The following is a 27,924-nucleotide window of genomic DNA, read 5'->3' as shown; positions in this document are numbered from 1 at the left end:
AGAGAGAGAGAGAGTATTGTGGTCATTTTATCTAGCCAAGCAACCTTGGGCAGTCTGGAAGAGAGATGGCCTGGGTGTCAACCTGTTCTCATTATAAGCCATTTGGAATAATTTTTCTATGAAAATATGCTATCATAATATCAACTCCTTTAAATTTTAAACTGAAGGACTATAATAACGTGGAGAAATTATCTGGGGAAATAAAAACTGCCTTAGACCAAAACATTGATAGAAGTCTTCCTTGTAGCCTGTGGGTCCTGTGCAGTACTTCTTCAGCAACGAGCTACTACCATGCCTTTCCCCTGCGAGGGTCTAGGAAGGCTGGCCCTCTGAGTCCTAGGCACTGAATGCGATCCCATTCTCTCCCTAACCACTATGCCTCCTTGGCACTCACCTTCCTCCTGGCTTTAATGCGCTTATAGACATAGTCTGAGAAGGGGCTGCAGGGAATGAAGCGGCCAGCCCCCTGGGTCACGTGCAGGTTGCTGTCTTCCAGCATGATCTTGCCCTGGCAGATAACCACCAGAGGTGCCCCGCGCAGCTCCATCCCTTCAAAGATGTTGTATTCTGCAACCTGGATTCAGGGATGAGGACAAAGTCAGACCACAGGTATAGGGTGAAAAGAAAGAGGAGTGGGGTTACCTTCTGTGTTTCGGGCCCTGACTTCAGTATCTCTAGGAACTGAGTCACCAAGTAGAGCCGTGCAAAGCTCGGGACACCCCTGGCTGCTTGGGTAAGGAACAACAGGAGACTAACATAGTCTGAATAAAGATGCCTCAAGCAAAGACATGAGCCTTACTTGTTATTAAGATCTTTAAACTGAAATTCTGTTTCCACTGGGGCTGTATTGGAAACTCAGCTACAGAACTCCCAGGGGTGCTGCTGCATAGGGAACCTGCGCTGAGTGGTAAGGGAAGCATCACATGGCCTTTGGCTCCTCCCAGTGCCAAATTCCATAACACAACAGGACTTGGTGTTTAAGCGAAGGGCAATACCACCCAAAACATGGTTTCTGCCTACCTTCCTCACTTGCTCAGTAGGAGGACAGCTCTGTAGGGATTGAGGATACCGGCTTGGTTCTAGGATTTGAATGTCAGCTCCACCACCAGCTACATAAATTATTTACTTTCTATGCACTTCTAGAAACTAGGCAAAACTTCAAAAAGAAGGTAAGAGTGCCCACCCAAATGTAGTCACGGCTCATGAGAGTCACTGAATAGAAAGCAAGGCGCCTGACATCTAATCCCTTCAAGAATTATTTTTACTACCAAGCAGTCAGTTCCTCTTTAAGGTGTTAGATTTGGGTTTCAATCTTCTAGGAGAATCGGAGTGAATAATGAAGATATTTAACTTTCTCTTCATTCAAAACATAAAGTGTGTCTGAGCCTCTACAATCTTGGAAGCCTATGGAGAGGAGTTTCTCCTCTCTGCCTCTGCCTCCAACCCCACCCCGAGGGGCTAGGAGGGCAGAGCCCCTCTGATGACTACTTCACCCCAGAAAACAGGAGAAAGAAACAGTTTAAGGTTTTCTTATGCCAATAAAACTCAAGACAAACTGGACTTGGGAACACGTGCCTCTTTTATAAAAGTAAGATTATCAGCAATTCAAATTTAGAGCCTGACTGAGCAGAAGATCTTGATTTCAAAACCAAGCAATACACAGACAAAACCAAAAGCTCTTCAGGTCTAGATTATTGTTGCTGTCTACCCTAGTCTCTGAGCCTGACCCACCAAGTCAGCTCTATACACAGCCTCCATCCCACCAGCCCGTGCCTCACCGACTGGTGGTTCTTGGCAGAGACGATCTTCACAGCATCTGGATCCCAGATGACCAGATCACTGTCAGAGCCCACGGCTATTCTCCCCTTGCGTGGGTACAGGTTGAATATCTTAGCAGCATTGGTGCTTGTCACAGCCACAAACTGATTTTCATCCATCTTTCCCGTGGCCTATTGCAATACAAAAGCGACGTGTCTGTGCCTGTCTCCAGGTCGATGGCAGCTCTTCTATCAGTGCAAGGTTTCCAAGCTCAGAGCAAAGTGACCACAGAGGCCCAGGAGTACAAAGGTACTGAGCACATCTATCCAGCAAGCATGGGGTCCCACGGGCAGTCTGAACGTCACAGGGCAAATGTGGAAACATGCGACTTGACATGGAATTGACTTCTAGACAGCGCTTTTTTTGTTCTAGCTACGTGTATTTACTTTACTTGAGCATTTATTTCTACTAAATTCCAAAAAATGACCAGAGAGATTTTACAGAAAAAAATGAGTGTGAGCCTGTTCTTTAGGTATATGTGTATATTTGTATGTTCAGATAGGTGTGTTAGGTATGCAAGACTTTACAGACAGTGGCCATGGTTATCCCTGTGTTGTTGAATTACATGCCTTTTTTTCAGGTATGTGTCTGAGGTTTCTGAGTGACCTTTGTTGCACATGTATCAGGCTGCCCAGTAAAAAGCTAAAGTTGAGCATTGCTAAATAATGAGGATATATTTTGAAAGATGTGTTGGTGGTGATTTTGTTGTCCTGTGACCATCACAGAGTTCTCTTACATAGTAAGTCATCTATGACTCTCTAGGGGTTAATCTTAGGGAGCAGTTATGGGTTTCATATTGACAAAAATATCTGTATGCAGCATATCTATCTTTTACATTATTTTTTTTAACAAATTCACATAGGATTTGTAAAGATAAAATGTTGTGGGAGTAGACAACCAATGACTGGCCCAGCCTCACATGCACACCACAAGAGTGAGCCCACCCTTGACGCTGTTTGGGGTGACAGTATCCAGAAGCTATTTGGCCCAGAAATCTAGGATAGAACCAAACACAACTGGAGAAAAAATGTCAATATAATGATGACTAACAATACTCTGCTACATTCATAGATTGGTGCCTAGCCCACTTGTCATCAGAGAAGCTTCATCCAGTAGCTAATGGAAACAGATGTGGACCCACGACCAAACATTAGGCAGAGCTCAGGGAATCCTGCTGAAGAGATGGAGGAAGAATTGTAGGAGACGAGGGGTCAAAGACACCACAAGAAAACCCACAGAATCAACTAACCTTGACTCGTAGAAACTCACAGAGACTGAACCAACAACCAGGGAGCCTGCATGGGACTGACCTAGACCCTCTGCATATATGTGATAGTTGTGTAGCTTGGTCTTTTTGTGGGACTCCTAGCAGTGAAAGTAGGGGCTGTCTTTGATTCTTTTGATAGCTTTTGCTCATACTGGGGCACCTCATCCAGCCTTAATGCGATGGATGGAAGGTGTTTAGTGTTACCACGACCTGGTATACCATTTTCTGTTGATATCCATGGGAAGGCTGCTATTTTCTGATTAGAAGTGGAGAAGGAGTGGATTAGGGAGCACAGAGGGAAGGTGGAGGAGGAACTGGGAAAAGAGAGAAGAGAAACTACTGCAGTTGAAAGGTAAAATAAACAAATATTTAAAAGCTGACAAAAGCCAACCATGTGAGAGAAGGGACAAAAAGTTTATACTTTCTCTTTTCCTGAAACAAAGTCTGAAGATAGAAAGAATTAGCTTTTGAACCATTCCTAAGCTTCTGTACTGGGTGATTTTGTGTGTCAACTTGACACAAGCTAGAGTCATCAGAAGAAGGAGCCTCAGCTGAGGAAATACCTCCTTGAGATCCTGCTGTAAGGTATTTTCTCAATTAGTGACCAATGGGGGAGGGTCCACCCCGCCCATAGTGGTTGTTGCCATCCCTGGGCTTCTGGCCCGGGGTTCTATAAGAAGGTGGGCTGAACAAGCCATGGGAAACAAGCCAGTAGGCACTTCCTTCCATGACCTCTGCATCAGCTCCTGCCTCCAGGATCCGGCCCTGTTCTAACTTCCTTCAGAGGTGAACAGCAATGCTGAATGAAGTTTAAGCCAAGGAAACCCTTTCCTCCCCAGCTTTTCTTTTGGACAGAGTGTTTTGTGACAGCAATAGAAACCCTAACTAAGACAGCTTTCTAGAAGTCAAGAAAGGGGTCTTGTCAGCTTGCCTGTGTAGATGAACAAGAAATTAAATGTTCAAAGACATTGTAGTGGCATTACACATGGGGACAAGCTAACTGTACAATGGATTTCTTATGACTTTTACTAAAATCTTGGGAAGTGTTTCATCAGTCTTTATGATACAAAGAGAGAAGATAAAAAGATACTACTTAGCCAAGAGATGCTAAGAGTCAGTTTCTCCTATAATCTGGTGGGGTTCAAACACCCTCAGTGTGAGATACCTTTGGTGTGACCTGGTGGCATTAGACACCAAACCTAATGCATTGCTTGTCTCTTCAAAGCATCATATCTAACCCTTTCGATAGAAGTTATAAAGCTCTTCTAACACCAAGAATGGATTCACAATCATTTTAAGCACAGATCATTCATGAAATCAGATGAATAAATTAAATGTATGGAAGCTGCCTTAGAGTTCTAGACCTCAGGAGTCATATCTAGAAGGTGAGGTCTGAAGCCACATGAGCAACCTGGTTCCATGGACATTTCATCAGGTCTAGACCTACCCCATACCATGAGCATCCTCTCTAGAGCATCCCTGAGGGGCAGTGCCTTAGCTTGATTGGTGCCAGTGGCTTTGATTTGGTCCATTGATATTTTAGGCTGGGCCAACCTCCCATGACCACCTCAGCCCCTTACCACAGCCTTGTCCCAGATGACAGACATACGCTCCTCCACACCATTGGTGCCCTCAGGGATGGCTGTGAAGTTGTCCTTCCCGATGGCTTTCTGGGCAGTGCTGAAGGTACAGTGGGCACTTCCAGAGAGCTGCAGATCCCCGCTGGAAAAGTAGAAAGCATCACATGACTAGGAGAGATAGCGGGGTAACACTTGGTGAGGGATTTGAAATCTCTATCCTTTACTAAGCTGTGTGAGTGAGCGTGGGTAGTTCTCTCCCGTCTCTGGGATCAGTTACCCATCCAGAAAGCAAAGAAGAAGAATTGGATCATGTCTTCTGTGACAAATAACCAAGAATCAGATGAGGGCTAGAGAAATGACTTAGTGGTTATTGCTGATGCTACAAAGGATCCTGGTTTGGTTCTCAACAGTCACACTAGGTGACTCGCAACTGGCTCTAACTAGTCCATGTTATCTAATCCCTTCTTCTGGCCTCAGCAGGCAGCTTCACACATAAAGACAAGCAGGCAAGCATTTGTGTGTAGGCATGAAGCTTAGTATAAATACACACACACACACACACGTAAAAATATAAGAACTCAAATGACCAGTAGCCTGAAATTGAGTCTCCCTATAATTACTGGGTAAGTGTCATCATGACAAACACTTTGAGTTCTGACAAATAACTTTAAGTGCCTTGACTATCAATTGCTTAATCTGTAAAATGGCGATAATAGTGCTCACTCATAAAGTTGTTATAAGGGACAAGGGTGAGTACAAACTTGGCACATTACAGGAATCAACAGCTAGGACCATGATTCACACTGAAACTGTGGCATCGATTGTGTCATGTAGAAGAGCCAGTTTTCTGTAGTCAAGGCTACAGGAGAATTTGATGCTGCAGGCTCTAATCTACCACCTAGAGCATAGTATTATCCCCCATCCCAGGTGGCCCCAAGATGATTCCACAGAACACATGATATTCCTGCACCAACCTGGCCAGCAAGGAGTTGATGTAGTCAGGTGTGGTTGGGTCGGGGCTCAGAGGTGGAGATGTCACAAATGCAGCTGCCTTGGCCCAGTTCTTACTCCAGTAATGGGTTCCATCTATCCCGAGACTGGCAGTGATGGGTTCACCAAAGACCACATTTCCTGGGAGGAGTGGATGTCAGGTTCACAAGAAATATATAATGCTCCAGCATATCTAATCAGACCTCTAAGTCTCCTCAAGGCTTTGTTTCTAAAGTGAGGCAACCCTGGTGTTCAAGTTTCTATTCACAGCTTTTTTTAGTCTGTTTTTCTAGTAACCGTTAACAAATTCGTATTCTGTAAACAATCATAGGTAACCAGTTATAAGTGTGGCAGTAAACCTTTGAAAGGAATTTTAAATTTGACATGAAGAAAATAAAACTATATACTGGTTATACAGATTACAAGAGTCATGCTCATTTTGAAATATTAAACTGTCAAAGGATTTGTTCTAGACTGAGGATATGAGATGCTGTTTACTTCTCAGACTTGTGAAAGGACTTAGCATACATGAAGGACCTGGCACATGGTAGATGCTCAATAAATATTAATTTCTTGTGTGCATGTGTGTCTCTGTGTGTGTTTTGCATGTGCGTACAAGTCCTTTCGGAAGGTATCTATGCATGTGTACACATGGCTATAGAGAGGCCAGAGGCCAATGTTGGATGCCTTTCTCCATTGTCCTCCATCTTACTTTTTGGGGCGGGGTCTCTCACCAAACTGGCAGCCCAGCAACTGGACAAGATTAACTTGCCAGCAAGTTCCAGGGGGCCTCTTGTCTTCATCATCCCAGAGCTATGACTACAAGGACAGGCCACCACACCAGCTTGTCTTCATCATCCCAGAGCTATGACTACAAGGGCAGGTCACCACGCTTGCTGCTCAGGTCCTCATGCTTGCAAGACAGACACTTAATCCACTGAGACTTCTCCCCAGTACTGGTTTCTTTATTGCCTATGCTTTTCCACTGTGGAGGTCCAAAGTCCTGAGTGTGCTCCACTTTGCTGGGAACTCCCAGCTTCTCCTGCTACAAAGACAAGATTTGACCCTACAATGTAAAACCCATTCTGGAGGATAAGAGCTCTTGTATGTTTTTATTTTGTCATTGTTTGATTTTTGAATCATTGTTTCCCTCAACTATGCATCTGTCACCATGATGAACAATGACTTGGTACTGGAGTCCCAACAATATGAAATGCATTAAGATGGGGCTGGCCCTTGGATGCAGTATTGAGCTAGTATTGAATGTTTAAAAAAAGAGACAGATAGTGATTCAGAAGGAAATGCTTCTTTCCAAAGTTGGTTGGTCCTTCATTTCTCTGCCTCAGCGTCTTGCAATAGAAATATGCAGATAAGTCTTGGACATCTTTAATCCTTTAAACTTCATCTTTTTCTGCCTTCTGCCATCAAGAGTTTGCACAATCATATTTTAGGAGGTTTCATAGCCAGGTTTGGTTTCATTTCAACTTCAATCAATTGGTAAGGACATCCTGGAATACTAGGTAGGGAAAAAAATTCTAACAGTGCTTCTGCTTTTGTTAGAAAACATCCATGACTGATTAGTAATATCTACCACAGGAAAAAAGAAAAAAAATACTGGTGGTTCACATATGCATCCTTGCCTTAAGGGATGATGTTAACAATGATTGATATAAAGATGGGGCTTGGAAGAAATGAAGAAGTGAAATTTAAGGAAAACACTCAGCTACCACAAGAAACACATCCCTAAAGAGAGGAGCAGCTGTTCCTTGGGACTACATTTAGGAGAGACATTGAAGAAAGTCAATTTCTCTATTGTATCTGAGCTTGGACACTGCACCCCCCAGCTGATTCCATCAATTTCTTCATTCTAAGCAGGGTGATAATAATAAACCTTATCACATGCCTCAGAGTTGAGAATTCTGTGTTTAGAATTTTAATATCATCACTTTATTGTATTTCTCTCCCCCCCCTCTCTCTCTGTGTGTGTGTGTGGGGTTGGGGAGAAGACTGGCCTAGGCCCTTGTACTTCTACTCAAGTACTTTTGTACACAGAGAGATGACCTCTACCCCTGTAACTTTTTAGGATCAATTATGAGCATCCGAGTTGTTAAGAGCATTTTAGTACTCTTTAAGCATTGAAGATGGTGATGGGTGATGAGGTCCTTTGGGATTTGAACAGGAACAGATTCAGAAGGAAGGAACAAATCCATACTCCATCTTTCTGCTAGAGGTTCTCTCAATTCTCCCTGAGAATGGCTGTCCAAAAGACATTCCCAGCTTCAGTATCCCGCCCCTTCTCTGTCACCAAGTTACACATCTCCTTCACCCAGCAGACACAACTTTGGTGAGTGAGTTTCCCTTATTAGAAAGTCACCTGCCGGAAGACTAATGGAAAGAAGTTTCTACCATGAAATGAAAAGTAAGAACACCACACTTGAAAACAATCCATCCTTGGGGCTCCCTGGTTATTCTGAGCATAGGACTCCAGTAGGGAATGAGAGCCTAATGTACTGGGAGGTCAGGACTGAGTGAGTATGGGGGCTCTTGTTCTCTTCCTTTGTCCAACCCTTCCCACCCTACTTGTAGTAAGGAGTATTTAACTGCTCGCCTGGTTTCTCTGAACACCTCTATCTAGCAGGGTAGCATCATTACCAACCGAAAGCCAACAAAGCAGGTTTACCATGATCATGGAGAAATGGGAAATACCCCAGAACCTGACCGCTAGGAAGACATCTGGACACCTAGAAAGATTCTTCTCCCATAGAATAAGGGGTACCCATCTCCAGAAAGCTGAAGAGCTGAGAAGCACTGCTAGAAGTCAGCGGGGCTCTCCTTAAGCACCCTAAGTCATGCCCACATGGAAGCTCCACAGGACCCCTTAGTGGATGAGTCACTCATCCTGGGTCTCTGCTAGCAGATGACCATCAGCACACAGCAATAGCAAATGCACGACTGCCGGGACCATCTTCTTTTGCCAGCAAACATAGCCCACACCTCCAGTTTCTCAAGTACTGTTTACTTACACAGTTGCTTCACAACTCAGCCCCTGAGACTATCACTAAGGACAAGATACAAAATTTATATATATATATATATATTTTAAAAAAAAAGCTTTGAAATGGGACTCAAGACACAGCAAGCCCCAGTTACCAGCAGAGGACAGAAAGGCAATGAGGACGGAGCCCTGGCCATGAAGACCACAGTGTCAAGGTCATTCCACTCCTTTCTAAATTAACTTGCACTGGCCTCACTCCTGTGACGAGTGCTCTCAGAACTGGCCAGACAATGCTGTCTTTAGGGCAATGCTTGGATTCAGCGATTCACACAGACCCCAGAAAAGATAATCACAATATTCTTAGATGCTTGCTTGAGTCATTTCTTCATGGCATCCTTCACTGGGAATTGAGGACAGTAGATCCTCCTCCCTCTCCCACCCCACTCCCCATATCTTCTATTCCTGTCACTGTTAATACTGATCATAAAATCACCAGGGAGAAAAGTGAACCGAGAAAACAGCGAAAGCCTTAAAGTACTGATGTTATTGCTGAAACCTGCAGGCTAATTATGCCCCAGTTACAACCAATGTTTTGCTTTTTAGGTTGCTTGTGGAAGCCAATTTTGCCTGGATCTTTGACTTCTATACTAAGTATAATATTGACTGGCATGTCTATTTAGCATAATATTGACTGGTAAGTCTATTTATAAAGTTCAGATAATGTTAACTGACATCGGACAGAGGGAAAGTGAGAGGGAGATGTACCAAGTCTCAGAGAAATTAATTCATGCTGTTATTTCCGGCAAATTACTTCACCTTCCTGAGCCTCCGTTTGCATATATACCAGATAGGAGAAACCTCAGAACTCCAGCTGTAGATAGAGGCTTCCTAGAGAGCAGGCAAGGAAGGGAAAAGGCGCCATTTCTATTACAGTGGACAGCCAGAGAGGCGGAGCCACACGGTGCAGTAGGAGGTTCACAGCCAAAAAGCACTAATCACCTTTCTTCCTGGCTTGTGAGATGAGATCAGCTGCGCTCTTGCTCATGACCTTTGTGACATAGAGGGGGCAGTTGGTCTGGCTGGCAATGGTGATGGCGCGGAACACAGCCTCAGCTTCCAGCTACAAAAATGAAATGAAATAAAATAAGTGCCCAGGAGTCGGTAAGAGCATGATCCTCTCCCTCTTGAAAAGGTGGTGAGACAGTGCTATGCAGAGGTTACGAGCCATCCAGGAGGATCGGAAATTTCATGGCCAGGAGGATCTGAAATTTCATGGCTTGAATCTTCTTCTCAGATGCTGGCCTCCCCGCTCCCACCTGTGTTACTTTCCTGGGTGACTCAGTGCCTCCTCCGTCCCTCAACAGAGGCTAGCACAGGGCTAACACAGAGGCTAGCACAGGGCTAACACAGAGGCTAGCACAGGGCTAACACAGGGCTAGCACAGGGCTAACACAGAGGCTAGCACAGGGCTGTGTTGAGAGCACTGCCTCTCTCCCCTCCCCAAATGGAAGCCTCTACTCCAGGATCTCAGGGCAAAGTCTTTGGGAAAACAAATGGAAGCCTCTACTCCAGGATCTCAGGGCAAAGTCTTTGGGAAAACACAGTCACATCAACAGGTCTAGAGTCTCCAGGAAAGACAGTGAGGCACCCAAGGCCCTCAAGTCCTTTCCTGCAGCACTGGGGAGAGCAAACTGTGCTATGAAGGATTTATTATGAGAATGAGCCAAACCCCAGAGCACAAACACCATTCTTCTTGTTGATCTCTTCCAACCTACTTCCATGTAGAGTTTATGTTTTCAAATATGCCAACTAATCCAGCTGTACTTAATATACAGGAAGCAATGGATTTCCCCATATTTGATTAACCAAGTGAAATTTGAGAGCTCAGATTCCCTTGGGTGGACTGAGAGTGAATCCTGGTTCTGCCATGTACAGACCAGGTAACCTTACTTCTATCACTCAACCACCCAGGGCTGCCAGGTCTAAGTGGGAGGAATAGCAAGTCCTGGCATCTACAGCTGTTGCAAAGATTAAATGGATTAAATGACTAATCCTTTTGAAAAATTAGTGCCCAGAACAGTGACTGTTGGTGTGATTGTGAATCACGGTTTCTGACCAATGCGAAGGCTGCTATTGACCAAACCCCAAACAAGTCCTGTTCAGAATGGAGTGGAGACAGTGGTGATTTCTCATTGAATCATCAGCCATATGCATATGACTTTCTGGGTTAGCTTCCACAGACCAACACTTAAAAAAAATACGCTCCAAATAGCTTACAGATGTCTAGTGGCCGCATAATGCAAGCCAGTCATCCCATGGTGACTGTGGTTCAGTGGGCTTGAGTAGCTGAGTTGACTGAGCTGGCATCCTCTGGAAGGCTCCTAGGTGCAGGTGAAGCCCTCTGACATCCCCAGACACTGCACCCTGGAGATTATGCTCTGTGGCTCTGGTTATCATTTCTGAACAGTATCACTTGAGACTACATCTGGGTGAGCTTTGAACTGAAGAGCAGCTGGCTCTGCCTGTGCTCACTCCCCCTTTATGCCTTTGCTGACCACTTCAGCAGCCCCATGACCTCAGTCCTGGCCCCTTTGATCTCCTCCCCTCCCAGCCCTGCAGAGTCTGCTGCACTTCCACGACGTGACTATCTTTAGAAAGTTGCATCACTTTTCTGTTTTACTCGTAGAGATTTACAGCTAAGTGGACTTCTTACTAAAAAGGCGATGGGACCGGGAAAGGTTGAGGTGGTGGGGGTGGAGTGAGGTTGAAAAAACAAACCAAGGAACAAAAATAGACTATGCTGTGAAATCCCCTGGCTGTGGCCACAGAAATCTGTCTCGCCAGCACATCGCTCCAGCGGCCAGCATTTACAGTTTCACAAACAGTGGCGATCACTATGGCCAGCTGATACCATAGAAATGATTTTCCAGTTCATTAAACACGATCAGCTCCGGGGTTCATTTTCTCGAAGCTTCAGCTTCTTTACCCACACAGCACCACGACCCTGACAGGCAGCAAGAATAACTGAGACAATGCATGCAGTTAGCACTGCCAGAAATCAGTATTCCTGAGAAAAGGCCTGGAATTATTAGGGCACAGATTTTTTTTTCTTCAAGAATGTTGTGTGTGACTGGAATGTCAATTGTTAATTTTAATTATAATTAATTCATCATTTATCATTCTGGTATCAATTGGAAACCCCTAGAAATCTGGCCAGGTTCTGACTCCATCTCGATACCCTGATCCAAATGTATTCAGCTTGTAAAAATGTATTGCCTCCTTGTAAGAGGAAAATTTTTCTATATTTTTATAACATTTAATTTTTTTACAGGCTCTAAATGAGATGAGGAAAGAACAAAATCTTTAGGTTCTGGTTCTTCTGTGGAGTCTGGCATAACAGGATTAGCTTCACTGACATGAGAATCACTGATTGGTCACTGATGTGAGGATCACTGATTGGTCACCACCTGGCTTTCAGATTGGTGGGCCATTATTAATTTCAGGCTCTGAGCCCCATGTCAACAGAAGGAACTGCTGACGTAAGAAATAGGAATTAGGTACTAGTCACATTTTACTGGCTCTGCAGACACATACCCTCATTCATTTCAGGAGTGGAAATTTTCCAACACTGACCACAATCAGCAATAGGCATAACACCTACGAAAAGTCTCTTCAACCTCCTATCCATATTGTCTATGTTTTGCATGACTCAGAGCAAGCAATATGAGAGAGTGCATAAGACTGTCCCCAGTTTCACAATGATGAACAAAGCCTTAGACATTCAGCACTCCTACTGAAGGCCCAGGGAGTGTCCTGCAACTGAAGAGCAGAGGTGAGAAACCATGCTAGCTGGTGCTCATAAATTCTATCACTGTCCAGCAAGGCTCGTGTTTCCACTATGTGCAGATGTGGCTCAGTATATCAGGGTCAAACAGAAACACTCCACATGGAAAGTGAGTGGCAGGCTAGGACTGTGCCTGTCAATTTCACTAGAAAATACCAGTAAAAAAGAACCCCCATCGCCATCTTGGTTTTTCCCTGTCTGACCTTAATGCTCTAATTCATGAAACCCACCTCTTCTGGTCTGCTCAGAACATGACCTTCGGGGCCAGTTATCCCCATTTCCAACATCCGGGCCTGCTCCTAAAATAAGAAAAAACAAAAAGAAGAAAGTTCTTAGATGATTGCAGCCAAGAATTGTGAAAAGTATGCTGCGGGCTTAGATGAACTCAAGGGCGGGGAGAATAAAATTTATATGTTGCATAAGTATATAATTCCACATTTGGAACGGTCAAGTTGAATCTTCAAAAAGTTAACTGGCTCAATTCTATTAAAAGGAAGATAGTTAAGAGTGTTCATGTTTCTATTTAACAAATGGTGCTGACATAACTAGATATCAACATGTGGAAGAATGAAAATAGACCCATATTTATCACCATGCACAAAACTCAAGTCCAAATGGATCAAAGACCTCAACATAAAGCCAGCCACACTGAACCTTAGAGAAGAGGAACTGGGAAGTACACTTGAATGCATTGGCACAGGAGACCACTTCCTAAATATAATTCCAGCAGCACAGACACTGAAACAATTAATAAATGGAACCTCCTGAAACTGAAAAGATTCTTTAAAGCAAAGGACATGGTCAAAAAGTCAAAATGACAGCTTACAGAATGGGCAAAGATCTTCACTAACTCCACGTCAGACAGAGGTCTGACCTCCAACATATACAAAGAACTCAAGAAATTGGTCATCAAAAGAACACATAATATAATAAAAAAAATTGGCGTACAGACCTAAACAGATAACTCTCAACAGAGGAATCTAAAATGGATGAAAGACATTTAAGGAAATGTTCAACATCCTTAGTCATCAGAGAAATGAAAATCAAAACAACTCTGAGATTCCATCTTACACCTGTAAGAATAGCCAAGATCAAAATCACTGATGACAACTTATGCTGGAGAGGTTATGGGGAAAAGGGAACATTTCTGCATTGCTGGTGGGAATGCAAGCTGGTACAGCCCCTTTGGATGTCAGTATGGCGATTTCTCAGAAAATTAGGAAACAACCTTCTTCAAGACCCAGTAATACCACTTTTGGGTATATATCCAAAGGATGCTCAATCGTGCCACAAGGACATGTGCTCAACTATGTTCACAGCAGCTTTCTTTGTCATAACCAGAACCTGGAAACAACCTAAATGCCCCTCTACCAAAGAATGGATAATGAAAATGTGGTACATTTACACAATGGAGTACTACACAGCAGAAAAAATGACGACATCTTCAATTTTGCAGGAAAATTGGTGAAGCTAGAAAACTTTAGTTTGAGTGAGGTAACCCAGACCTATAGAAAAACAAGTATCATATATACTCACTCATAAGTGGTTTTTAAACATAAAGCAAAGAAAACCAGCCTACAAATCACAATCCCAGAAACTTAGACAACAATGAGGACCCTAAGAGAGACATAAATAGCTCTAATCTACATGGGAAGTAGGAAAAGTCAAGATCTCCTGAGTAAATTGGGAGCATGGGGACTTGGGGGAGGGGTGGGAGGGGGAGGGGAGAGGCATGGAGGGGAACAGAGAAAAATGTATATAGCTCAATAAAAATCAATAAAAAAGTGTTCGTGTTTCCTATACATTACCAATAAAATGTCACTGACTCTTTCAGACCCAGCTCCCCAGAACACCCCTCTTGCCTGATTTCAGTCTTGAATTTAGCTGTTTCTATTCAATAAAAGGTGTTGACGTTTGCTCCATGCTATGCTCTGGGTTAAGCACCTGGACTAAGGCAATGTAGCTCACAGTTTAGGGCCAGATTCCCCAGCATGTGGTCACCTGCCCTCTCTGTCAGGGTCATTTGGGCTGCTTTAGTCCAGGTGCAGATTGTCAGTCCTATTCTGACCTAAGAAGAAGCTACTCTGTCACATTCTGACACCTCACATTTTAATAACTGCCCATGGGTTTGTTATTTTAAATCCATGAGCCCATGTATGGATGTATGGCTGTATGGATACAGATGTATGGATACAGAACTCAACCAGATGGAATCAATGACTCCTGACGTCTTACCTGAGTTACTGTTTAGGAAAATTTTATGTACATTGTAGCAGGACAGAAAGGCCATGTTTCTTTGGTGGACTCTTAATTATGCTCACAGTCATGAATTTTGCAGAGAAGCAAGCGGCTGGTGAACACAATTAGGGGTAACTGAGACCCTAGGCTGCCATTATGTGCAGTTGCACCCTGAAAGTATGGCTAGTTCCTTAGAACCTCTGCTCCAGTGATCCCAGCCTAATGGCCTGGGAGGGCGCGGTAATTCGGGAGGGGTGTCAACTGGGACAAGCCTGTTTCACCTGCTACCTGTGAGGCAGAGTTAGCGCAAAGGGATTCCTAGGGGCTGGAAAGTTGCTCTGTTTTATTGTTAGTAATGCAGATTTAAGAGGAGGGATAAGGAATTGCTTGCACGTGTTAGTTAAGCCTCTTGATTTGCCTTTCCAGGTCAACTTGATTGGATCTATGATCACCTGGGAAAACAGATTAGTAAGGCATACCTCTGGGTGTGTCTCAGGATTAATTGAGGGTGGGTTTGGATCCCAGACAAACTAAAAAGGGAACAGGAAGCTGGACTTTGTGTCACCTGCCTTTAATCCCAGTGCTTGGGAGACAGAGGTGGAGGGAATCTCCGAGTTCGAGGCCAACCAGGTCTACAAAGTGAGTTCCCAGACAATCAAGGGTAAACAAAGAAACGCTGTGTCAAAAAAGGGGGGGGGGAGCAGTAGGAAAAAGTCAGCACTATATCAGACACACAGTAAATTCTCTAAAACCCTCATAGGTGGGCCTAGTTTTCTATCGAACCACAGTGATTTTGTCTTCTGGCCCTTCTCATTGATTGAATTCTAGACATATTTTCTTCCAAACTCCAGTAAGAGTCCTCCCTGATGAGGCACATAAAGACTAAGGTTTACAACTAAGTATCTTCTACCTTAGATGACCTCTATCCTGGTTACCTTTGTTAACACAGGATGCAGCCACATTATCAAGGTCACACTCTGGAAACACACTGTTTCAAAGTGGACACCACAGCCATGACTTCACTATTCTGGTCACAGCACAGCTGTGCCTTGCTCCACAGAGGAAACAGGCCTTATTTTGAATTCGACAGACTCAAGGTTCTTTTTTAAAAAAAAATTTTATTTGTTTATTTTAATTAAAATATGAATACATTATTTCTTCCCTTTACTTTCTTCCTTCCAACCCCTCGCATATTCCCACCCCTCAGTCCCTTCCAAATGCATTGCCCCTTGGCCGCTTTTTGTTTAACTACATATATTACATATACATAAGTACAAAAATCTTGTATGTACATCATTTTAAGGCTAACTATTTGGCATTGGACAACCAGTTAGGGACTCATCCAGGGAGAGACAAACTCTCCTTTTCTCTGCAGTCACTGGTTGCCTGTAGTCTTTGCTTAGGGTTGAGAACCCATGCAAGCTTGCCCTTCTGAGTTTCCATATCTATCAGGGTTCATTTTCAGCTCTGCTTTTGGCCGTCACAATGTGTGACATCAGGAGAGAACTTTCCTGTCATTCTGGGAGACACAGTCTCATATCAGACTTCCTATTTCACTGGTTCTGACAAGCTTTCTGATTCCTCGTGTTCCCTGAGTCTTGGGTGCAGGAGCTGTATTGTAGCTAGACCCACCGAGGAGGTATCAGAACTCTGTATTTGACCAGTGTGTAATTTTCTGTGATTGTCTCTGTCTAAGGCAAGGGCAGAGCCTTCCGTGAGGAGAAGGAGCTCATGTTCCTGTCCACACAGGGACATTTCTCAACAGCAAATTTAAGAAAGCTCAGTCTAGCTTGGAATTGAAAAGGCCTGAAAATTGTCCTTGTTTGTATGCAAAGGAGATTTCACTTGGCTCTTGCTTTTGCAGAAGGAGAGCACGAAACTCTGAGGATAGCAGCTGTCTTCATTTAGATGGTGCGATATAATCTTCAGCTAAAGCTGAATTTAATACACACCAGAAACTCGTCCAAATGGAAAAAAATGGACCATTTCTTTCTCCTGATGGAGAACAGATCTTCCCAAGGTCAGGAAAGGGTAGGATGAAGAGGACCCAGGGAGCATCTGTGCTGAGGAGCCACAAGGGGAAAGTGGTGCTTTTTGACTTTGAGCCTTATAGCCACTGTCCTGAAATAGAAGCAGGAGTTTGGATTTCCTTGTAGCAGAAGACGAGCTGGGACCTTTGGCTGCTGAGCTGAACACATGGAGAAAAGGGAGGACGGACAGTTCTAACATCCGTGGGGCCATCCCCTGAATTCAAGGCAACTGTGCCCTCTGTGAAAAAAAAAATATTTCCTGAAGTCTGGATATGGGGGAGACCCGGGAAGAAAGAACATCCTGGTCATAAGTCAGAGGAAATTGCACACTTAGCAAAGCTCCTCCACTCTTAGGATGTTGCTGAGTCTCTGAAATCCCAACAGCTGCACTGTGGGACACAAAGAGCAAGGGTTCCCCAGAAACACAACCTCTGAGCTCAGATGTTGTGTGATCTGCAGTCTTGGATCAGATTTCCTGCTTCAGAAAAATGCCACCTGATGATATCGAAAGCCGGGGAGCTTTGGCTTGTTTCCAGCTAAGAACCTGCCCTGCTCAAGGAAGGGCTCAGTCTGAAACAGTCCTTTCTAATACAGCTTGGTTGCCAGGAATCTTCTAGTTTCTCCTTGTTTTCAGCCCTTGCGCTCTCTCTACTATTATTTTATTCTGTCTTCTAATAGTCTACAGACTATTAGACTCTTGTGTTTATTTCAGTGTTTTGTTTGGTTTGCTTTAGTTTTCTGGTATATTCTAAATCAGGGTCTCCCTATCAGCTATTGCTGACCTTGAACTAATTATCTGTCTTTACCGCTGAAGGGAAAAGGTCAGCAGTAATAACACCTGGAGTTGGATGGCAGTCCAGGTCTCCTCTAAATGCTTTAGTGAGAGATCTCAAAGGTACCATCAGGGGCACGCTTGACCATTTGTAATCTTTGATTTTTCCTATACTTAGCTCTTCGCTTCTTAAACCAACAGTGCACTTCAGATGGTTTCATATACAGGCGCCTTGCAAGGTCCTTCTTTGTGATCTCACGAGGGTACGGATCGTTTTCAAAAACTCGCTCCAGTTCGCTCAGCTGCCAGGATGTGACACCCCTGCGGATCCGTGGTCGAGTGTTCCTCCGGGGATTTGGGACTCCGGAAGACAGTGGGACTTCAGAGCACTCTTGAAATTCAGAACGCTCTTGGACTTGAGGGCAGTCTGGGACTTGAGTGCAATCTTGGATTAGATCCCACTCTATGACTTCAGGGCAATTTTGGACTTGAGCGCACTCTGGTTCTTGAGCGAACTCTGGGACTTCAGCGGGTTGTGGGACTCCGGCAACTGAGGTCTCCTTCCCCTCCAACTGTAGCTCTCCTGGACTTTGGTAGCTCCCTTGGTTCGGCTTGGTGATGGAAAAACAAATGCAGATGACAAGATTCATACCACCCTGCTGGTTGGGGATACCTTGGTACCTGGGTTCCTCTATGAAGGAGCCTAGTGCACTTTCACTGAAACTGCGTGTTTCTTCTGCCGGAACAGTCCCTGGCTCATCCTCGATTTCCACCTCTATTTCTGCTTGTATGGTGTTGTAAAAATTGGGGTCTTGGTGCTGGTACATCTGTGCCATGGCCTAAACCCTGTAGAAGCAGTCTTGAGTTCACAAATCAGGATATATCTGGGAAATCAAAGCGTCAATGTCTCTCTTATTCTGGAGAGGCCAACAATCCCGGAATTGTTTCGTGCAGGAAGCTCGACTTCCCAGCAGATTTCTAACCTGGCGTCGAAGGCTGGAAGTTATCCTGGTGTCCTATGGTCTTTCAGTCTTCGGTTTTTGTTGAAATCCCCCAAAAAACTTGGTCAAAATATCGGTTAAAGAATGCCTAGTCGCTGGATAGGGCAACTTTCCAGCCAGAGCAAGGGTAAGCGGCCTCAAAGGAAGGTTTCCTTCCAGCATGTCCTGTCCTTTTATCTGTGCGGCCACCAGAAGATACCGCCCACATTTAGGCGGGGTTTGTCTCCCACCTCCAATGAAAATCCTTGGTGGCAGGGTGTGGTAGCACACACCTTTAATCCCATTAGAGCCAATGGTATCTCTGGGTGCAAAGCTGCATGGGTGGGGTTGGGTGGGTACGTGGAAAGATCAGGGGTCAGTCTTGTCTCAAGGTTGGAGGTCTGGGAGTTGGGGGAAGTGGGCAAGGTAAGGGGAGGAGGGAGAGAGAGAACCCTACATTAAAGTGCTCAGGAATTTGTTTGAGTTGTTTCTAGATGCTGTTAGGTGGACAACCAAGATCACACCCACTGTCTTCTTTCTACTCCATTAGGAAGTTTCTAGGTGTAAACTCTGTTAGGGAGGGAAAACTTAGTAGGCCACTTTTAGACATACCTGTCTTCATAACTAAATAAATATCTGAGCTGGAGGTGCTGTCTCAAAATTAGCAACAGGAGAGGAGGACATCAGGCAAACTATTTTTTTTAAAGTCCTGTAAGATTAGTAACTCTGTGAAAATTAATTCTTTTTTGTTTGGGTTTTGGTTTTCTGCAGCCTTAATTGGCCTGGAATTCACAGGAATTCACTTGCCTCTTAACCTCTGCCTCCTGGGTTACTGGATTAAAGAAGTGGATCACTACTTGACCTTGAAGATTAATCCTTTTACCCCCACCTCCACCCCCAGAACTGGTTTCTTTGTGTAGCCCTGGCCTGGAACTCAGCCAATCTCTGTCTGAAAGTGCCGGGAGTAAAGTCATGAGCCACGACTGTGCAGCTGAAGACTAACTCTTTAAGATACACTGTTTACAGCCAGAAATACAAAGCTCATGATCAAGGCTAAGGACTGTGAACATTTGATGATCTTTCTTCCTCTGTAGGCCCAGTGTTGGGATTACAAGTGTGAGCCCAGAGCTGTGAGGTTTTTTAGCATGGATTTTGGCTTTAGCTATGTGTTTATGGTAGTCTTGAGCACTTCGGGCGTTCAAGTCATGTTGAAGGAGGAAATGGATGGGATGCAGACCCAAGCTCAAACACACACAAGGCTTGCTCCATGATGTTACCTGGGCAATGATGTCTCCATTTTCGGCATGAACTTGAGCAATGGCCCCCAGCTCTCCCAGGCAGGTGAAGATCTCATAGAGCTGAAACAGAAAGTGACAATCTCACGTCAAGGACAATTACTAAAACCAGAGTAGAAACAATGCTGTAAACCAAACAGGAATGGAGTCAAAAGACATTTTAGCAAGGCAGAGGCAGTGCTGGGGAGGCAGAGGCAGGCTGATCTCTGAGTTTGAGGCCAGTCTGGTCCGCTGAGCAAGTTCCAGGGCTTGAACAGAGAAATCCTATCTCATAATCAAATTAAAACAAAACAAACAAAAGCAAAACAAAACACAACAAAAAAGACATTTTAGGAGGCTCTGTTTCTGTGAAAGACTTGTCTAGACTTAAACAGACAAGACCAATATCTAAAAAGTCTCCCTGGCATCCAACTCTCATGGAGTAATTTCCCTCAGAACTGAGGCAGAGTTTCAGAATTATTTACCATTGCTTCCTCCACAAGTGCCCTACAGCCTGGACAAAGCTAATAAAATACTCAGTCTCTTAATCTGAACCTCTTAAGACAAACATACCTTTACTCTCCACCTAGAAGGTAAGAGTACCAATTTCTTACAATTCCCCTGATCGTTCCCGATCTATCAAAGTGTACCCATGACTTCCTTGGGGCAGGCCAATGGTTACAATGATGACAGTCCAGCTGGTGCCAATAGCAGGAAGCCCGCCTGACCTTATGAAGCAGAGAACTACACGTTTTCACCAGGTTTGTGAGCGGTTTGGAGACAAGAACTTTCCCCTTATACTTCAAGACAACTGTTGCCAGTAGAAATTCAAGTTCCTCTCTGCTTTGCCCATTAACGTCTTTAAAATGCAGTGCCAGCTATAAGTCAGTTCATACGACAGTAGACGGCCTGATATCACGACCCTCCACAGTAACCAAGATGACCCATTTTTCTAGGGCAAAGGTCATCAGCAACAGTAGGAAACCCATGCATGCAGATAATCCAAACGACACAGCCAAATGGGTTGCTACCTCTGTGTTTGACACTTGATATAGATCCTTGTAGGCCATGTAAACCATGAAGGAGTTAACACCTGCAAGACAAGGGAAGGAAGGAAAACAGGAAAAAGACGACATTAATATCACTGCCACCTCTCATGGCTTTCATCCATTGGCTCTGAGCATACAGATCAGGTGCCTGCCCAACAGAAGGGAGACATTGTGAATGCCTCATCTTATCATGCCATCATTTGCCCTATAATATCAATAGTTCATAAAGTGTTTCCTTGAAGAATCATGTTGTCTTCTGTATCCTTTGCTAACCCCAGTTCCCAGCACTCCCATTCAGAAGATCAATAACTTTCAATTTGTTTGGGGAAGCAGACACCAAGGATATCACAATAGCACACCAGCTGTGCCTAGACACCAGGAGTTGCAACACTTGGATGCACCATGTACTACAATGAGTTGGGAATGCTTAACTTCTGGGCTTCCCTTTCCTCCCTGTACATTGGAAACACAACTCCCTCCTCATCAGGTAGCGGATCACCACCAAAGGAGGCAACACTTTTTAAAGGCTTTTAGTCCCTGGGAGGCAAGCCTTTGGTCTTCATGGGAATGGGTTTATTTCACTATTTGGTGAACAACTGGTTATATACTAGGTTGGAGGGTGAGGTGCCCAAGAGAAAGATGGCATTAAAACTAACATTAAAAACTTCTTCTGAGTGATGTCTGGGTGACGGGACAAGCATTTAATCCTATCACTGGGGAAGCAGAGACAGAAAGATTCCCATGAATTATTCTTTCTATCCCTTGTTATACCTCATAAGTTTGATGTGGACTGGACTACATAAAACGTATCAGGCCAGTCAGTAAGGCCCTATATCAAAATAAAATAAACCTGAATCCTATATCTCTCAATCCCTTACTATTTGTTTCTAAGATATAGCAGACATATACTCACATTATGTATTTTCTGTTACTGAAACTGTACTTTTGAATACAGACATGTGCAGCACATGAACAGAGGCTTGCACACATACACAGAGTGTATGCATATTTTGTGAGTATGTTATTTACGCTCCATTCTCTATAATTTACTTAAAGAATAAACCGGGTGGTCCGGATGGTGGTGGCGCACGCCTTTAATCCCAGCGCTCGGGAGGCAGAGGCAGGCGGATCTCTGTGAGTTCGAGACCAGCCTGGTCTACAGAGCTAGTTCCAGGACAGGCTCCAAAAACCACAGAGAAACCCTGTCTCGAAAAACCAAAAAAAAAAAAAAAAAAAAAAAAAGAATAAACCGGGTGGTTGTGGCACACACCTTTTAATCTCAGCACTAGAGAGTCAAGGGCAGGTGGATCTCTGTGAGTTCAAGGCTAGCCTGCTCTACAGAGTGAGTTCCAGGACAGCCAAAGCTACACAGAGAAACTGTGTCTCCCTGTCTAGGGGAAAAAAAGGAATAAAATTATAAATCTAGTTTTTTAACCTAGAAATACTCTGGATTTTTATAATAAAAGGGTGCTGACTATATACTCATTGTGGTGCTTTAGACAGGAATGCTCCCACAGGTTCAATTACTTGATTGCTTGGTCATTAGTTTGTGGGGATTAGTGACGGGGATTAAGGGATGGTCTTGTTGGAGTAGGTGTGGCCTTGGAGGAAATGTGTTAGTCTGGGGAGGCTTTGGGGTTTCAAATGGTCAAGCCAGGCACAGTGTCTTTCTCCTCGTGTTGCATGCTGATCTGGATGTAGAACTCTCAGCTCCTTCTCCAGCACCAGATCTGCCTGCGTGCTGCCATGCCTTTCACCATGACGAAGATGCTGTAAGCCTCAGAGACTGTGAGCCAGCCTCAACTAAATGTTTTCTGGAAGTTGCCTTGATCATGTTGTTGTCACAGCAACACAACATTGACTAAGACTGACTCTTCCACACAACACTACCTAAATTTCAAATGTAGAAACAAAAACGGATGTGAAACCTGGCCTCAGTGAACTACTGAAGCAAATGGGGACAGATAGAAATTCATGCCTTGTACTTAAATACCTAAGCCATCAGCATTATAGGAAAAGATCTATTGATTTTCTCTCAAAAGAAATAGGTAGGTGGGATGGTAGAACAGAAAATCATTTTGAGGAAAGGAAAATAATTTTGGTTGAACCATTAGGGTCAACTTAACTCACAGTTGCCCCAGCCAAAAGTGGTTTATAGTTCAAGAATGTTCCTACTCAGCATGGGTCAGCTCAGGGAAGATATCCACAACATTCCCCCTTCCAAAAGCCTCCAAGTCATCCTTAGAATGACCCAGACCCTGTGTGCTGGTTAAAGGACTAAATTTTCTACTGAAGGGGGAGGGGCTAAGGGCGTGTTTTGTGTTACCAAGGGTTGGGATTTATGGGGTGCAGCAAGGGATAGAAAGAAAAACATATCTCTAAGGAGCATCCTCTCCTCTCCATATAGATACACCGTGTTCTCCTGAAGTCCTTGCACAGTGACCAGACAGGTCATGTGCTTTCATGCGGCTGCCTTTCCTTGGACTGCTTCCTTTTGCACTGGGCCTTCAGCAGAGGCTTCTCCATCTCTGAGTTCCTAAATCCCCCTACATATTTTCATAAGTATATATGTTCCTGTGGGTGCTGAATATATGATGATCAGAACATAGGGAGAAGCAGAAGACACAAGAATCTAAGAAACTAAAATCATCTTCTCAGTGAGAGGACCCCCTACAACAACAACACACACACACACACACACACACACACACACACACACACACACACACACGGGGGACATACTGCAGGACTGCAGGAACATATTTTCATTCTTAACGAGAAGATCAATCTTTCCCTGTTCCTGACATATCTTTGCCTTTTTTGAGAATGTCATTATTAAATAATATTAATAGTTTGGTCTTAAATAAAACTGACTTGGGTTAGAAATCCTTGCTCTCAGTTTTCTTAGTGATGTGACTTCAGGTAGTATCAGTCACTTTGCCTCAGTTTCTCCCTCTGCAAAACTGGCAATCTTGTAGTGTGCTTGTTAAAGTCAACTTGATTCAAGTTACAGTCACTTTGGAGCAGGGAACCTCTACTGCGAAAATACCTTTACCTGTGGGCAAGCCTGCGCTGCATTTTCTTGACTTGTTACGGTTGATGTGGGAAGCACCAGCTAAGTGTGGACAGTGCCATCCCTGGGCTGGCTGTCCGATGTGCTGTAAGAAGGCAGGCTGAGCAAGTCATGAGAAGCAAGCCAGTAAGTGGTGCTTCTTCCAGCCTTGTACTTCAGGTCCTGTCTCTAGGTTTCTGCCCTGCTTGAGTTCATGTTCTGACTTTCTGCAATGATGAACGAATCCTTTCCTCCTCTAGTTGCTTTTGGTCATGATGCTTAATCACAGCAATAGAAACCTAACTAAGATATACCTGGAGGTGATCATCATCTCTGGTCACCAAATGTGATCCTGGGCAGTTACTCTGACCCTCTGGTTTTCCATCTGCAAAGTGACTAACACTACCTATCCCATGAGGATCCTGTTAACTGTAAGCAAAGCTGCATAAAGGTATAGAGTGCCCACACTCTAGGAAGCCCCACACTCAGCTCTCCCTCATGCTTAAGGGACCAGTCTCTATACTAGGGGAGTGACACATGTGAGCAGGACACTGTGGGAAGAATGGACATGGCAGCCTAGACACAGGCGGAGGCTGGAGAGCACGCTGGGCTCACCTTTGTCTCTGCTGAGGTTCTGCACTTCCTGCTTCACGCTGTCGTTCCAGTGGGTGATGTCCACGTGCAAAGCGTAGTCACAGCAGCTCTTCCCATCAGCCCACTCACGCCACTTCTCGTAGGCCTCGGTCAGGCTAGACTCAGGTTCGGGTAACACATGGTCAACTGAAAGATGAGGGCCAGATGTTCAAACTCAGAACAGTTTGGTTCTTCCCCAAACCCGGCAAATTTGTTCCCTCTTGCAGCCTCTGTATCTTGGGGCCTTCGAAGATACCAGTGATTTAGATATCTAACATCAGGACTTGGGACAAATCATTAGCTTCCTGAAACCTCAGTTTTCTCTTCTCCAAATGGGTTTTAAGTAGATATAGGTTATGAGAGCAGTTTGCCTCTGAGTTTGCTGTGTGATTAAGTCATCAGATGTATATAAAGTGCTGCTGATACCTGGCACATACTAAATGTTAATATGTGTTAGATGAGTACGTGCCATGAGACTGAGTCTCCATTAGGGACAAAAGTTGTGTTCCCATCCCTGGATAGAAGGAGTTCTAGATGCATTGCTGTGGGATAATGCTTTTGTACCCTCTAAGACTTGTCATTCATATTGGTCTAATAAAATGCTGATTGGCCAAAAGCCAGGCAGGAACTATAGGGGAACAGCAGACTAGGAGAATTCTGGGAAGAGGAAAAGCTCTGTCTGCAGTCACCAGTCAGACACATAGGAAACAAGATGAGAGTGACTTACTGATAAAAAATACCAAGTCATGTGATTAAACATAAACAAGAATTATGGGTTAATTTAAGCTGTAAGAGTTAGTTAATAATAAGCCTCAGTTAAAAGGCTAAACAGTTTATAATTAATATAATCCTCTGTGTGTTTCTTTGGCACTGAGTGGCTATGGAACCAGGTGGGACAGAAACTCCTACTACAGATGGGACCAACGTGGGGCAACTACATCCTCAAAAACCTAAGAGAGCTTGGGAAGGAATTCTAGACACACACACACACACAAAAAAAAAACAAAAAGAAAATAAAAAAAAACAGAGTTAAGCATGGTTTCTTGGTAGCAGCATTTTCTTGGGTAGGCACTGTTTGCTGGAGGCAAGAGTGTCTCCTTTAAGAGAGGCTTCCTGACTCAGTGTTAGCAGCAAAAACTTTGCTGCTCTTTTAGGAGTCCCCACACCCAACCACTTAAATGTTGTTTAAGAGCAGCCACTAGCATGCTTCTTGGTGGTGGCACAGACCTAGAAACTTTACAGAGTTGTGGTAAAAATATGTGGCTCCTACATATGTCCTCCATGAAGCTAGACTCTCAGGAAACCATGGATGAGGTGGATCCAGCCACCAAAGCCCTGACTTTAACTGTAATCATGTCAGTTAGCAGACATAGGACTCATGTGGTGAGAAAAAGATAGAGACATACAGAAAAGACACATTCAGAGAAAAATAAAATCAAAAAATAAACCTCTAAACGGTTTACAGTATGTTTAAAAATATACGTAGGCTTGGAAGAGAAAAGAAAATGGATAGAGAAAGTCCTTTTAAAAAAGAAAAATATTTGGGTGTGGTGGCACACACCTTTAATCCCAGCACTTGTGAGGCAGAGGCAGGTGGATCTCTGTGAGTTAGGTCAGCCTGGTCTCCAGAGTAAGATTCAGGACAGTCAAAGAAAACAGAGAAACCCTGTCTCAAAAAAACCCAAAAATTGTTCTTGGGTTCTCAGTAGTCCTCATTGTCCTCTATGTTCAGTGAGTCCGGTTTTATCCCAGGCTTTTTCAGACCCAGGCCAGCTGGCCTTGGTGAGTTCCCCATAGAACATCCCCATTGTCTCAGTGTGTGGGTGCACCCCTCGCAGTCCTGAGTTCCTTGCTCATGCTCTCTCTCTTTCTGCTACTGATTTGGACCTTGAGATTTCTGTCTGGTGCTCCAATAAGGGTCTCTGTCTCTGTCTCCTTTCATTGCCTGATGAAGGTTAATATTCAGGAGGATGCCTATATGTTTTTCTATGGGTTCTCCTTCTTATTTAGCTTCTCTACAATCTCTAATTATATTGTACGTACTGGCTTTGTGGGAGCCTAGGCAGTTTGGATGCTCACCTTACTAGACCTGGATGGAGGTGGGTGGTCCTTGGACTTCCCACAGGGCAGGGAACCCTGATTGCTCTTTGAGCTGACGAGGGAGGGGGACTTAATTGGGGGAGGGGAGGGAAATGGGAGGCGGTGGCAGAGAAGAGACAGAAATCTTAAATAAATAAATAAATACCCAAAAATTAAAAATAAAAATAAAACAAGTAGAGTAAAAAAAAAAGACATGTAAAGATTGAAAATACTTTATGCTGTTGTGTTGTCTTTTAATTCCTTGACAGCTGATCAAGGTGCAGCAGCTGCTAAAAGACATTCAATTATAAATACTGCTGGATTAATCTCACCTAGATATTTTGAAAATGCCTCAACTTCAAAATTTAATTCAAAAGATATGTTACTTTTAAGAAGAGGTTTTGCTTTTGTTTCCACAGGAAATGAGAGGCTATAAATTAATTCTGGGTCAAGAAAAATCAGGTTTGATTGAGGAAGACCCCCTAAAGAATCTCCAATAAGAGCAGATGGCTCAGATGATCCAACATCTCAGAGGACCTCTCTTGCAGTTTCCTTTGAGTTCTGCACTAGAACAGCTTCAAGACTGCTGGATGAGATGATCAAACCTCACCGGATACTGCAGTCATGACGTGACTATAATCCTAAATTCTTTGTATGCCCATAAGATTACCAGAACCCCCAATCACCAGGAAGTAGCCCAGAAAACCACACCCTCTTTCCCCAAAAAAATGGGTTAAGGACGTTTGTCTTTGTTTAGAGTATTGGTTACAAGTTGTTATGGATAATGGTCAGGAAAAAAAAATCAAACAAAGGAAATTTGATTCAGAGTTCTTGTTTTGAAAAGAAAAAAAGAGGCTTTTGTATCCTGAAAGATTTGTCATTCATATTGGTTTAATAAAATGCTGATTGGCCAATAGCCAGGCAGGAAATATAGGCAAGACGACAGACTAGGAGAATTCTGGAAAAAGAAAAGGCTCAGTCTGCAGTCACCAGCCAGACATAGAGGAAGCAAGATGAGAATGCCTCACTGATAAAAGACACCAAGTCATGTGATTAAACATAAACAAGAATTATGGGTTAATTTAAGCTATAAGAGTTAGTTAACAATTAGCTTCAGCTAAAAGGCCCAACAGTTTATAATTAATATAATCCTCTGTGTGTTTCTTTGGGACTGATGGGCTGTGGAACCAGGTGGGACAGAAACTCTGTCTACAATGTACTGGAGGCACGAGTGGCCACAGTTAACAAGAATTAGTTTCTTTGAGTTCAAACTAATCCTTCCCCCTGCATCCATGAATGTTACATATTTTTACACAATTGCTG

The 27,924-nt window shown here is 43.9% G+C and overlaps 1 protein-coding gene across 2 annotated transcripts in view; it reads right to left on the bottom strand.

Annotated features, from left to right (window-relative positions):
• Dpysl3 (dihydropyrimidinase like 3) overlaps positions 1-27,924 on the bottom strand; it is a 113,393-nt gene that overhangs the window by 6,755 nt on the left and 78,714 nt on the right. For both annotated transcript variants that reach the window (XM_075968741.1, XM_075968742.1), the window contains exons 4-12: positions 24,505-24,669; positions 20,820-20,881; positions 19,792-19,872; positions 12,725-12,793; positions 9,650-9,770; positions 5,640-5,796; positions 4,666-4,807; positions 1,779-1,949; positions 395-574 (exon numbers count right to left, since the gene is read on the bottom strand). In XM_075968741.1, the coding sequence (XP_075824856.1) occupies positions 395-574; positions 1,779-1,949; positions 4,666-4,807; positions 5,640-5,796; positions 9,650-9,770; positions 12,725-12,793; positions 19,792-19,872; positions 20,820-20,881; positions 24,505-24,669 (1,148 nt within the window). The remainder of the gene's footprint in view (positions 1-394; positions 575-1,778; positions 1,950-4,665; positions 4,808-5,639; positions 5,797-9,649; positions 9,771-12,724; positions 12,794-19,791; positions 19,873-20,819; positions 20,882-24,504; positions 24,670-27,924) is intronic.

The sequence above is a fragment of the Microtus pennsylvanicus genome, chromosome 4, assembly GCF_037038515.1.
Source record: "Microtus pennsylvanicus isolate mMicPen1 chromosome 4, mMicPen1.hap1, whole genome shotgun sequence".
Taxonomy (NCBI): domain Eukaryota; kingdom Metazoa; phylum Chordata; class Mammalia; order Rodentia; family Cricetidae; genus Microtus; species Microtus pennsylvanicus.
This window is presented reverse-complemented; position numbering and strand designations above follow the sequence as displayed.